Genomic DNA, 14,349 nt, shown 5'->3' on the forward strand with positions numbered 1-14,349 from the left:
AAGTACTGGTCATTAGAAAGAGCACTAAACAAATAAAAAGGCAAAATACCAAGATATGGAAAGTGAGCACTGTTTGTACAAGAGTATGACTATATTTAAATTTAGCATTGTAAGGGGACTTCCCTGGCGGTCCAGTGGTAAAGAATCCGCCTTCTAATGCAGGGGACGTGGGTTCGATCCCTGTCAGGGGACTAAGATCCCACATGCCTCAGGGCAACTAAGCCCGCATGCCGCAACTACTGAGCTTGCGTGCCTCAACGAGACAGCCCACACGCCCTGGAACCCGTGCACCACAACTAAAGAGAAAACACGCACGCCACCAACTAGATAAGTCCGTGTGCCTCAACGAAGATCCCGCGTGCCACAACTAAGACCCAATGCAGCTGAAAGGAAGGGAGGAAGGGAGGAAGGGAGGAAGGGGGGGGGGAGGGAGGGGGAGGGGGGAGGGGGAGGGGGGAGGGGGAGGGGGAGGGGGGAGGGAGGAAAGGAAAAAAAATTAGCACTGTAAGGATGAAAAGCTCTTTTTAAGTAAGTTAGAAGGAAGCTCTTCTAACAGTAACATCCCTGAAAGACTTTCTATGTGGTCTAAAAACCCAACAGCTTGAAATGGTTGGTTATACATTATACCTTGAAGTCTGTGTTGTTTACGTGTTCAAAAACCAAGGCGGGAGTTCGTGACTAGGGGAAAGAAAAAGAAAACACACATTAGTAATAGCCCTGGCAGCTTTAGTGGGCACAATGTTTGCGGACACTACGTGGTGCATTTGGCAGTCCTTGCCTCAGTAGTAGGAAACCCTCTATTGCTATAAGCCCTCCCCACTCTGATCATCACCACACTTAGGTCATATTGGGGATGGATTTCAAACAGAAGACATGGAGCTGAAGTCTCACCAGGCTCTAGGCAGCCCAACAATGCGCCCATCGCCCATCAGCATCGGACCTGAGTTTGCAAAATGGATTAACACATTTCAGTTTCCAGTGCTATCAGTCTCTTAGCCTAGAAGAATAAGAAATAGTCTGTGGGTGGAGATCTCTTTGAAAGAAAGACCCAAGCTAGTTAAGTGGTATAACTGATTAAGCACTTTTAAAGCAGGACTTAATGGCAGAGGGAGGAACAAACAGAGGCCAGTTGTGCTCAGGGTCAAACACCACCTCAGCTCTGGTGGGCCTTACTAGCACCTATTACACTCACCACAGGGTCTTTTACAATGTCTGCCAGTGTGATGATGTTGGGACCGCCTCGCAAATTCTCCAAAATCTTTATTTCACGCTTGATTTTCTTCTTCTTTACTGGCTGAAAAGGTAAAAGTACATCATTAAAAAAAAAAAAAAAAAGTACATCATTAAAAAAAATTATTTCAGGATATTCCAACAGGTAATGTAATACGTGAATGGCTTACTTATGAGCTCCTTGAAGGAAGGAAATGTGTCAGATTTATCTCTGAATCCCCCTTCTCCTACGCCTGTGCCAGGTATTTTGCAGGTACTTAGCAAATACTGAATTGAAAGAAAAAAAGATTTCCACTCCAAAGACCAAAATTCTGCAGAATTACCATTTAATTCCAATCATCAGTCCTAATGTGTTAACTTTTAAAAACTATACAAACTAGGAATGTAAATGGTAATACTAAGATATATCTAGAAAAATCTTTTTATTAATTAGCATGAAACATGGGGCTCTTTCCATTCCTTACTCTAAGTCTTAAAAACACCCTACAGAAATGAAGGAGATCAGGACCACAGCAAAGATGGCCACACCATCTTTTTTTTTTTTTTTTTCCTTCGCTGTACGCGGGCCTCTCACGGCTGTGGCCTCTCCCGCTGCGGAGCACAGGCTCCGGACGCGCAGGCTCAGCGGCCATGGCTCACGGGCCCAGCCGCTCCGCGGCATGCGGGATCCTCCCGCACCGGAGCACGAACCCGGATCCCCTGCATCGGCAGGCGGACTCTCAACCACTGCGCCACAAGGGAAGCCCGGCCACACCACCTTTGTGCAGTATAACCTTTTGGGTCAAATGTGTGCCTAATGTGAATCCTTCTTTCATTGCCTGCTAGCTGTGTGTCTATGGGCAAGTTATAGAACCTCTCTAAACCTTTCATTATGGGTAAAACGATCAACAAGAGTACTTATCTCAGAATATTATTGCAAGAATCAAATGAGGTACCTGAAAAGACCTCAGAATATGGCTGAGACATAATACACAATATCTGTCTAGGCTTATAACCAATATATCCTCCACATTCCTTTATCTTCACCCATCATTTCCACATCTGCTCTGGTATAGAAATCTTTCTTGTTTTTCTTGAGAAGGGCTTTGGTCCAAATGCACCTCCTCTACAAAACCTTCTTTCTAAACAGTCTAAAACAGTGCTGGTCCAAAAGAAATACAATGCAAGCCACATGTGTATTTTATTTTTTATTTTTTTGGCCGCGCCTCACGGCTTGTGGGATCTTAGTTCCCACACCAGGGACTGAACCTAGGCTGTGGCAGTGAAAGTGCCGAGTCCTAACCACTGGACCGCCAGGGAATTCCCCACAGGTGTATTTTAAATGTTCTAGTACCCTCGTTTAAAAAATATAAAGAAACAGACAAAATTAATTTTAATAATACATTTTAGTTAACAAAAATATAACCAAAATGTTATCATTTCAACATGTAAATCAATATAGAAAATTACTAATGAGCAATTTTATATATATATATTTTTGTACTAGGCCTTTGAAATCTGCTGTATTTTATGCTTACAGCATATCTCAGTTTGGACCAGCCATATTTCAAATGCTCAATAACCACGTGTGACCTGTGTCTGCCACACTGGACCAGGCAATCTTTCCTATTGGTGCTGATCACCTCAGACTACTGACACACTGCATATGCTTCTTAGAAACTGTTGTAAGTATATATCATCTCTTCATTAACAAGACTACTGGTTACTAAACTTTGATTATCAACCTGGGTTTTTTAATATACAAACTGTATAGATCTGCTGAATCAGAATCTTGAGAACAGAGCTGGAGATCTATTTTGAGACACTTCTTGGGTTGATAATCCAGATCTAGGAACTACCAAACAATACTGTAGACTCTTTTAACCTTTTCTTGAGTCCTAAGCACATTTTGGAAAGACTGTCCTCAAACCCTGGCTTTGTAGCTGTGTAGCTTTGGGAAAAGCACTTAAGTGTTTCTGAGCTTCACACTTGCCTTGCAGAATTGTGATGTAAATACTACAGCTACAAAAGGGCCCAATGCAAAGTAGACAGTCAATAAATGGAAGCTGGGAATTCCCTGGCGGTCCAGTGGTTAGGACTCCGAGCTTTCACTGCCGAGGGCCCGGGTTCGATCCCTGGTCGGGGAATTAAGATCCCGCAAGCCATGAGGCGTGGCCAAAAAAAAATTAAAAAACATATTAAAAGTAAATAAATAAATGGAAGCTGTTTTACTAGTAGTGAATTCCACATTTAATTCAATCCATGGCCTCAGCCTTGCTTCTATTAGAACTCACTACACTGGCTAGGAAACAAGCTGATCACAAGTTTTCTATTTGCTTCGACTACCGGATCTTTCTGATCTGCTGGAGTGTCTAGGAGATGTTTCTACTCTCCAGGAACGAATCCATCAATCTCTCTCCTGTTTTCTACTGAATCACTATATCCCAACTGCTGGTTGATGGCAAAAAGCTACTGGTTTACAAAAATTTTATTCTACAGAACTCTTAAAATCTATAAAAGCTTACAAGCTAGCTTTTGTCTAGCTTACAAAAAAAAAGCTAGCTTTTGTCTAGCTTACAAAAGCTAGACAGACCAGGCAGGTCACTTAAATCCTAATTTAATGTGATCAATGCAAATTTTGTCTAATAAATGGGGGGAAATTAAAAAACTTAAATATAGTTATGAGTGAACTTTATAATTATACCATCTAGCTACACAGTTACAGTAACATATACAGTACAGTTAGGAAAAGACTGAGCTAGGGAAAAAATCTTTCCAAACCACCCATCATTCAAGACCATCAATGGCTCCCAACAACCTAGATGAGATAAAAATCACAGTTTTCAAGGCTGGAAGGAAATGGAGATGTTATCTTTTCCCAGGCCATCATTAATTTAATCTCCTTTTCCAAGTTTACTTCCCATGTATGATCACATGACAGCTTCCACATGAAACATTTCTCTCACTTATTTCTTCCTCTTTTCTTAATCTTGTGCATTCTAGATTATGCTTTCCTTCCATGCTCCCATGCACACCAATCCAAATCCTTCTCCCACTCGGGCCCTGAAAACAGTTCCAGGGAGCTTTGCCTAACCATCACTACTCTCTTCTGAACTGTATGACTCACTATTTATGCCTTTCAGATGACTCTAAATAATATATCACCTCAGTCTATCATATACTTTTCCAAAGGAATATCATCTTACAATTACACAGAACTTCCGTTTCCAAAGTATATATCTATATACAATTTTGTATTCGATCCTGGTAACTCTCATTTTCACAGATGAACCAATGTCTTAAATAATTAAAAGGACTACCATGGCTAATTACTTTTAGAGTTTGGATTAGAATCCAAATGTCCCGATTTCCAGCCTAGTTCTCTTTCTACACAAGATAAGATATAAATACTTAAACTTTGGTTCCCGAAAGGTATGCCAAAACAGGTGTTCTGTGGGATTTTTAATTTTTGAAGGAAAACGCCAATTAATACTTGCTGTCTGTCAGTCACTGAGTACACTACCAGCCTGAGGTAGTTCAGTTTCAATATTAGATTGCACTACATTCTCTTTAATGGCATATTTTTGTGAAACTGGGTTTTCAGCAATTGCTGTGACAAAAAGCAAGTATTGTGCAAAAATCAATGTGGAACAGGAAATGAGGCTGCTGGTGTCCAATCTGATTCCAACATTTGAGAAGTTGTGCAGTGACTAATAGGTATACATATCCCAATAGTAATTAATTATGGTTATATAAGAATAAAATAAAATTACTTTTCTCTTTCAACTTATGTGTATAATTTTTTAAACGGCTACCAGTTGAAACATAAATACTTTTTTTAGTTATCTGGACTTAACTACTTAATAAACAAAACTGTATTTCTTTTGGCTTAGGGGTACCATGAGAGTCACTGAAGCAATATGGGTGTTATAAATTGAGAAAGTCTGGGTCCCTCTGCTTCTCGTGTCAAATATGGAAAAGTTCCTGTGGCAAGGAACTGTATGCTAAGTTCCTGGTATATGGCAGTGTACAGTACAGTTATAACTAAATCACAATTTGCATACAGGTAGCCCATTGGCCAAATCTGGCCTGTACGGTGTTTTAAAACACTCGAGCCAACATTTAAAAGCCAGGGGAATTAGTATACAAATATAAATGTCTAGCTTCTTTTTGCAAAACAGTACCAAAAAACATTAGACTTGCACTACTGCTGGGCAATCATCAGCTGGAGCTGGAGCACATGCCACGGTACCCATCACTCACATCTTCTAATCATGGGCACTTAAATCAGACTAGCTGCATTAATGTGATCCACCTGTCCCCTAAAAGTCTGCATTTGTGGCTCCTCCTCTTTACACAGTAGAGCTAATAACAACTCATTGAAAACAAAAGCATGGATTAGAACTAAAAATGTAAGAAATAGGAAATCAGCGTTAGGCAAGATCTAGGACAGAGAAGACTGAATCTTTACTCCCTCCCTCTGCCACAATCTAGCTGTACGATTTGAGTCAAACACTTCTCTTGCTTCAGTTTCCTGATCTGTCAAATGAAGATAATCTCTTCTATCGACTTCAAAGGAGCAATAAAATCAAGGTGTTAAAGCACTCCAAAAACCCTTTCAAGCGCTACCTTAAAAAAAATTTCTAAACTCCAAAAACCCGTGAAGTTAAAATCTCTCTTCTTGTACTTACCTTGAGAATTTTAACAACAACTTTTTCATTATTTGTGATGTTGATGGCTTCAAATACTTCACTGTATTTACCCCGGCCTAATTTTCTAACCAGCTGGTAGTCATCTTGATTTCTGGGAACAAAAAGTCAGTCACAATGATTTTAAAAGTTCAAATTATCAAGCACTAATTCAACTTACAAAACTATAGCCAGTAGAGTAAAAGAAATAAAACGTATTTCAAATAATTCCCAAATTGGCTTCTTTGTATTTTTAAAAAATTTGGCCAATTTAAAATGTGTGTTCCAAATCCTAGCATTAAAAAATTTAAGACTTTCAGTTATTCTTTCAAATCCCAAGTTGTTCACATCTCTATTGACATACCACATGTAGACAGCTTGTATTGGGGTTTGTTATGTATGTTTGTCTCCAACAACAGCTTTCCCTTGGAAAATAATTTATATATATTCCTGTCCCTCAGTGCCTGGCTCAGTGTTGGCATCTTACAGGAAGTCAATACAAGAATATTTCAATTCAGCCACACTTTGGGAGCAGCCAATTTTTAATGGGTCTTTTTGCAGGCAAGTGGCTTTCAAACATATAGGTTTGACCTCCAACTTGCCCTCCAAAGCTCTGAGGACAGTCCACGTAATGAAGTTTGCAAACCACACTACAGATTATGAACCACAGCTAGGTGTCCCTTCCCCTACTTTTATCCATATTCCAAGACTACTAAGCAACATCAGAGGTGAAAAAGAATAAGGGAAATGCTAACATTTTTCTCCCTGCCTCTGCTTACAACTTAGAGGAATTTGCTCTAAAGAATGAGTCTTTTCAATAAGGTCTAAATGCTATTTACTCCTGCTGGAGGCACTGAAAATTCAGTGTAAAAAATCAGCAAGCAAAAAAAAGGAAAGTGAATGAACAGAGAAGGTAAAAGGTACTAAGGACAATGGACAATGTAAAAATCATGGCAGGTCTAGGGAAGGAAGCTCTTAGTTCTGGTTGAGCTCTTTTCCTGTGGGAGGGCACAGAAAACAAATGCAAGCAAGCAAATAGCACCACACCAAAAACTCAAAGGGTTGTTTAGTGCCATTTAAGCAGAACTAAGCTCAAAGCACTTAATTTGAAGAGAGTTGAAATTTCTGCAGTAAAACTCAGGTATTCCTAGAGTCCAAAGCATGTGATGTAAGAGGAAAATTGTTAGATTATCAATAATGGTAACATTTATTGGCACTGTACCATGGTTCTTGATGGTATCTTTGAAGCACACTGTGCCTCCTTGTGCAGAGATAATGTACTTACCGTTAAGAATCATGGCCCAATCAGCATTAAAACACACCCTATGACAAATTTTGAAGACCATTTACATGCTATGAAAATCACATGTGGACAGATATAAAATATAGTGTATGGGAGCTGCAGCTTTACCGAGTTTTCAAATTGCTATCTTTTGCATTTGAATATCAAAATAATTTTATCACAAAAGGTACGACCTGATCAATTAAATACATACTATGTTGGGACAAGAAATGCAAACATCCAAATGAGACTGCACAGAAAATTAGGAGGGCAAACACAGCTGTTCAGGCAGACTGCAACTGTTCAGGATGGAATTTGGGCTGAATTCCACGTTACACATGGCTAGCCTCATGATAAGGGCAAATGTTTTAAGGGTTTAATTTTGCTTCTCATCAGAAAGAGGACACCTTTCTGGAGAACTGTTTTATCCTTCAGTATCATCATGGGAAAACATTCTCTGACCTCAAAAATACTTTATGTAAGAGCCTGGTGTTTTCAAAGTCTCTCAAGTATTAATTCTCACCTAACTGCAAAGCCCTTAGCTGAGCAAGCTAATAGATAACTCTTTGTTACCATACAGAATATATACATCGGAGAAAAGAATAAGAGACCGAAATGTTTTTAAAATGGTAAACCCATCAGAACTGTTAATTGACCAAAGCCAATACCCTGTTTCTCTACTGTAGAAGAGAACAAAAATTGCGTTCAATCTTGAGGTTTATAACTGTACAGTCAGGGAAGTTTCCTGTTGTAAATTACTCAACAAATCCACAAGAGTCAGCCCTTTGGGTGAGTACAGTGAAGTAAACGGAAATTATTACCCCCATTCCACCACATGTGACTCGTAATCCCAGTACTCTCGGGGTCTGTGTGTATTAACATCTGTGTAAACTCTGGCCCTGCTTGGCACGGGTCCCGACATGTCAGACAGGTTGGCGGACAAAGCTGGACTTGACGTTTGGAGAGATGGCAATCACTGTATTGAGAGGCAGCTGGGGGTAAGACCTCGTTTCAGAACTGTTTTCTTCAAACTGCAGAAACAAAACACACAAAGGCCAAGGAACCATTTTTAAAAAGCATATAGGAAGAAAAAAAATCATCCTGAGTAATGGCCTCAAACATACCTCTGGCTCTCCTACCTGTTAACCGATGAATATATCCCAACTGTGCCAATCACAGTGTTTCCTGAAACATGGGGAAAAATTAAAACAAAACACCCAAATCCCAAGAAATATACTTAAACGTATACTGGCCCTAATCCTATTCTACAAAGTAGCCTGTTACCTCTTCATCTAAAGTTTGGATGCTCTTTAAAAGATAGCCTGAAAGGGAAGAATGGCATTGTGGATAAACCCATCAGCATTACTACTATTTATACATTCTACAAAAAGTATTAGCAAGGGATTCCCTAGTGGCACAGTGGTTAAGAATACGCCTGCCAATGCAGGGGACATGGGTTTGAGGCCTGGTCCAGGAAGATCCCACGTGCCTCAGAGCAACTAAGCCCGTGCGCCACAACTACTGAGCCTGCGCTCTAGAGCCCGCGAGCCACAACTTTTGAAGCCCGCGCACCTAGAGCCCATGTTCCGCAACAAGAGAAGCCACCGCAATGAGAAGTCCGTGCACCGCAATCAAGAGTAGCCCCGGCTCGCCGCAAGTAGAAAAAGCCTGCGTGCAGCAACGAAGACCCAATGCAGCCAAAAAAAAAGTATTAGCAAGAACAGCACTTTCCTTTCAACAGTTTTCTACAGCTCAAGTAAGGGTGCTAAAACACTCTAGAATGGTGGCAAAGTCCAGAGTACAAACCTTAGCCTGACTAATATTTGATGAAACCAGGAAGAGAATAAAGACTTGTTCTCATACATCAAAGTTCAACGTCATTTTATTATCTGGGTAACTTTACATACTAATACGTAGGTCAGTGATCACCATTTGAAAGATACACTTGATTTCATTAAAAAGAAAAAGAAACCAGTAATTTCCTCCTGATTTATTTAATATAGGAGCAAGCTTAATAAAAACTGGTGGAGGGCTTCCCTGGTGGTGTAGTTGTTAAGAATCCGCCTGCCAATGCAGGGGACACGGGTTCGAGCCCTGGTCCGGGAAGATCCCACATGCCGCAGAGCAACTAAGCCCGTGCACCACAACTACTGAGCCTGCGCTCTAGAGCCCGCGAGCCACAACTACTGAAGCCCGCATGCCTAGAGCCCGAACTCTGCAACAAGAGAAGCCACCACAATGAGAAGCCTGTGGACCGCAACAAAGAGTAGCCCCTGCTCGCCGCAACTAGAGAAAGCCCGAGTGCAGCAACGAAGGCCCAACGCAGCCAAAAATAAATAAAATTAATTAATTAATTAAAAAGTAGGTAAATAAAAAAACTGGTGGAAGACAGTAATATATATTGGCTGAACTAATGCAGAATTTGACACTGAGGAAAAGCTGGTAAAATTTTAGAAATGTGCTTTCTACCAAATCAGTAAACTAAGTCTCCTTCATCATGTCCCCCACCCCCACCCCACCCCTACTCCAATCTCCTTATCTCCATTCTCTGAGATTCCTATAACATTTGTAGATTCCCTTTACTCTGCATTTAGTTACAAATGTATTGAGGGAACACCCTTCTTCTGTTTGTTTGATGGGATGCTGTCTGATGCATAAATCACAGGACAAAGCCAATCATATTTTAAAAAAATATATTGAGTCTCCAGATGTTATAACCTGAGGAAGACACATCACCCATGCATTTTCTGGCCAAGACTGTGTAATCTCAATCTAATTACAAGGCAAAGACAAACAGAAAATGAGGAAGCTTCTATTAAAAAATTCAGGGGTGGGGAGTAATACACCGTGCTCTTCAAACATGTCAATATTATAAAAGATAAAGGAAGGCTAAAGAGACATTACAACTAAATACAATGTCCTACTCTAGACTGTATCCTGTACTAGACGTGGGAAAATGCTATTAAAAATACTATCAGATCAAATGACAAAACTGGATTTAGATTAGGTGTATACAAGAATGCACTCACACATGTAAAGCAAATGGGGTAAAATATAACAGTAAGTAAATCTGGGTCAATGGGGATACAGATGTTTCTTTGTACTATTTTAATTTTGTTGAAACATATATTTTAAAAATTGTGGTAAAATATAAATATAAAATTTACCAAAATTAACAATGTTTAAGCATACAGTTCAGAGGATTAAGTATATTCACATTCTAGTACAACCATCACCACATCCTCCATCTCTAGAAAATTTTCATCATCCCAAACTGAAACTCTGTACCCATTAAACACCAACTCCCTCCGCCCCCAGCTCCTTATATAACCATCATTTTATTTTTCGTCTCTGAGTTTGACTACTCTAGGTACCTCATGTAAGTGTAATTGTAGAATATTTGTCCTTTTACACTTGGCTCATTTCATTTAGCATGTCTTCAAGGTTCATCCATGTTTGTAGTATATGCCGGAAGTTCCTCCCTCTTTAAGGCTGAATATCTCCATTGCATGTATATACCACATTTTGTCTATCCATTCATTCATCAATAGACACCTGGGTTGTTTCCACCTTTAGGCTATTGTGAATAACGCTGCTATGAACACTGCTGTACAAATATCTTCTGGAGTTCCTCCTTTCAATTCTTTTGGGTGGAATTGTGGATCATATGGTAATTCTATCTTTAATTTTTTGAGGAACCAGCACACTCTTTTCCACAGTGGCTGCATCATTTTATATTCCCATCAGCAATACACAAAGGTTCCAATTTCTCCACATCCTCTCCAGCATTTATGTAATTTTTTTTTTAATAGCAGCCATCTTAATGGATATAAAGTGGTATCTCACTGTGGTTTTGACTGGTACTTCTCTAATGATTAGTGATGCTAAGCACTTTTTCAGGTGTTTACTGGCCATTTATTTATCTTCTTTGGAGAGATGACTATTCAAGTCCTTTATTTTTTAATTTTCTTTTCTTTTGCTTGTTGAGTTGCAGAAGTTCCTTATATATTCTGGATACTAATGCCTTATCAGATGTTATTTGCAAATACTTTCTGCCATTCTGTGGGTTGCCTTTTTATTCTGTTGGTGGTGTCCGCTGATGCACTAAACTTTTAAATTTTGATGAACTCTAATTTGTCTATTTTGTCTTGTCTGTGCTTTTGGTGTCATATCTGTACTATTTTTATTTCTGTCTCTTATAAATTTGAAGTTACTTTCAAGTAGAAAGTTTTAAAAAAATGGGTATAAGAAAACTGAGGCCCAGAAAGAGGAAAATTTACCTATAATCACATAGCTACTTAACAGGAGAGCTAAGGACTGGAAACCAAACTTCTGATTCCTGTGACGATAATCTTTTTTGCCATGTAATCATAAACTAGTTAGATAACAACAGCTAACATCTACAAGCATTCACTACGTGCTTTATGTGAATTATTTCATAACCCTTACCACACAAGGAACTGGTAAGGACAGTTACCATTACCCCCATTTTACAGATGAGGAAAATGAAGTAAAGAAAGGTTAAGTAACTTGCCAAAGGACACACAGCTAGAAGGAGCTGACGACATTTAACCAGACTACAAAATAGAGATAACTGTATTCACCTCTCAGGTTTGTGGTGAGGATTCAATGAACTAGTAAGTGTAAAGTGTTTAGAACTGTGCCTATTTGAGACCTCTATGAGACTCACAACCATCTACATGTTCTTTCCAATGTTGTATTTAAGCTGGAGCTTAGCTACTACACCAAAAAGTAAGCCAGAAGAGATGTCTCCTTATGCCCACAATTTCAGCAGCTTAAAGCTTTTAGAGGAACAGCAAGAAAGACTAGGATGGGGGTTAATGCTATCCTCCGAAAGTGTGACAAACAATGATACTCCCACCTCCCTCCCCAGCAATATATGAGATCAAAAGATCCATTTGTCTACCTACGAATTCTCCAATTCATAAAAGCCCCTATAACTTGCCTCTGTTCAACTCTGGGGTCCCATATGTATACAACTTAAATGGCCAGAACACAATAAAATAATTCAGATACTTACTAAAAAGTGGACCAAAACTGTCTTTAAAATTATTTCCAAATATTTATTTCTTTGGTTTTATAAAACCACCTGGGTGATAATAACCTAATGTATCTTTACCTAATATCGATTAATTATAAACACACACACACACCCAAACAAGCAAAAAAACAGAAAGCAGACACTTTTATTGTAACTTTTCTTCTTCCCAAAGAAACAAGGTCATTTCTGCTTTAGGATTGCTGGCTTTTTTGGTGACTATTATCACTGCACTAACAGCAGCAAAAGACGCTAGGGAGACGGGTAAAGGTGTGTGTATGTGCGCAAACAGCCAAAATTGTATAGACAACAGCATTAAACCAGCAGAAATACTGTCCCAGGAATTTATGAATTTTAATGATACTAAACTCTTAAATTCTTACCTTCTTCTCTGAAACAGTATCTTTCTCTTCAGTCTCTATATTCCTTTATAGGTATTTTATTCTTTCTGTTGATATTCTGTAAGACACCCTGGGTCTCAAAGCTCTTCCCCAATGAACTTAAGAAGTTTGTAAAATCAGCACAAATTGCATAAATGGGATTAGATGCAATATGCAATGTGATGAAGCAAGCAGTGGAGTCCTGGGTTCAAATCCCTATTTGGCTACAGGACCTCTACTGGGGTTCTTCCAGCTTTGATTCATCACTTATAAAACCTGCCTAATTGCACTTGCAGACTGAAGGGAAGCTCAAGCGAGATGATCTTCCAGAAAGGGCTCAAAAACACCGAACACATGTAAATTATTATTAAATGATTACTATGCCATTGCTCCTTAGTGAAAACTAATAAGCAGAAGCCTAACCTTAAAAGGCTGTGGTCTTCTCTCCTAGTTTTCTTCAAAGTACAGAAATTATAGGAGCTGTGGTGAACTCCCAGCCTCTGAGGGCCAACTCATGGGTGGACATGCCATTACAAAATGAGACCTCATTTCTCTGTGGAAATCATCTGACTCACACGGAAAATATTCCCCAACTCCCATTTATTAGCCCATGTATCAATCACACTCTTATGACCCAGTCTTCTGCTCTCATAAGGCCTTGGCATTCTCTGAGAAGCGTAGAGCAAGGCTATTCACTGATGAAACTCTGAGATTCTCAAGTACTTGTTTGACTGGCCCTTGCAGCTTTGTGCCTCATCAACTGGGACCTAATTTATGAACTGGTGAATTTGATTCTCCACTGGGAGGACAACGAGCTATTTTTGCAGTAACCCAAAGAGGTGCTTCACTTTACTGTCATGCATACCAAATAATCTGCTTAGAGTAAGAGAGTCATTCACATGAATTCCAAATAGTTGGCTTTCATTAATTATGCGGGGAGAAGAAAACAGGGGTGGGGGATGGTGGGGTGTGTGTTCTTAAACTATAGCTTAGCAACTTCAGATAAATAAAATGGTGCAGGGAGGGATGAGGGAGGGTGATGGAATGGGGTAAAGAGGGGATGTGAAAAGATAGAAAAAAGAGGGCTTCCCTGGTGGCGCAGTGGTTGAGAGTCCGCCTGCCGATGCAGGGGACACAGGTTCGTGCCCGGTCCGGGAAGATCCCACATGCCGCGGAGCGGCTGGGCCCGTGAGCCATGGCCGCTGAGCCTGCGCGTCAGGAGCCTGTGCTCTGCAACGGGAGAGGCCACAACAGTGAGAGGCCCGCGTACCGCAAAAAAAAAAAAAGATAGAAAAAAGAAGATAAACATTATTCTATTCAGAAATACGACTTCACTTGTACTGCTGTAAATGTGTATGTATATTCACATGCAGCCTAATAGGAAGGAAATACAGGGACAAGCCTAAATCTCTCAACCACAGATTTGGTTCTTTCAGACATCCTTCCTTTGTTCATCCCTTAAATATATGAGCATCTACTATGAAAAAGTATTATGCTAGGCTTTGGGAATACAATAATGAGCAAGGCAGAACAGTGAGACCAATGTGCCTTTAAGATTTTATCTGCAGATTAAGGATAATGGAAATTCATTGAAGAATTTTAAGCAGAAAAGTGACCCATATGTACATTTTGAACAAGTTTACTCTGGCTGGGTGTGAGACAGGCAAGAGAGAATATTTTCAGGGAAACAGAAAGCTATCAACAGTAGCCTATGTAAGACAGATAATAAAG

At 39.7% G+C, this 14,349-nt stretch overlaps 1 protein-coding gene across 1 annotated transcript in view; it reads right to left on the reverse strand.

Annotated features, from left to right (window-relative positions):
* Positions 1-14,349, reverse strand: part of CSNK2A1 (casein kinase 2 alpha 1) — a 55,101-nt gene that overhangs the window by 16,137 nt on the left and 24,615 nt on the right. The window contains 4 exon segments of the mRNA XM_060122309.1: positions 628-678; positions 1,193-1,294; positions 5,901-6,012; positions 8,001-8,210. Of these exon segments, the coding sequence (XP_059978292.1) occupies positions 628-678; positions 1,193-1,294; positions 5,901-6,012; positions 8,001-8,101 (366 nt within the window). The 5' untranslated portion in view covers positions 8,102-8,210.

Source organism: Lagenorhynchus albirostris, chromosome 15 (genome assembly GCF_949774975.1).
Source record: "Lagenorhynchus albirostris chromosome 15, mLagAlb1.1, whole genome shotgun sequence".
In the NCBI taxonomy this organism is placed as follows: domain Eukaryota; kingdom Metazoa; phylum Chordata; class Mammalia; order Artiodactyla; family Delphinidae; genus Lagenorhynchus; species Lagenorhynchus albirostris.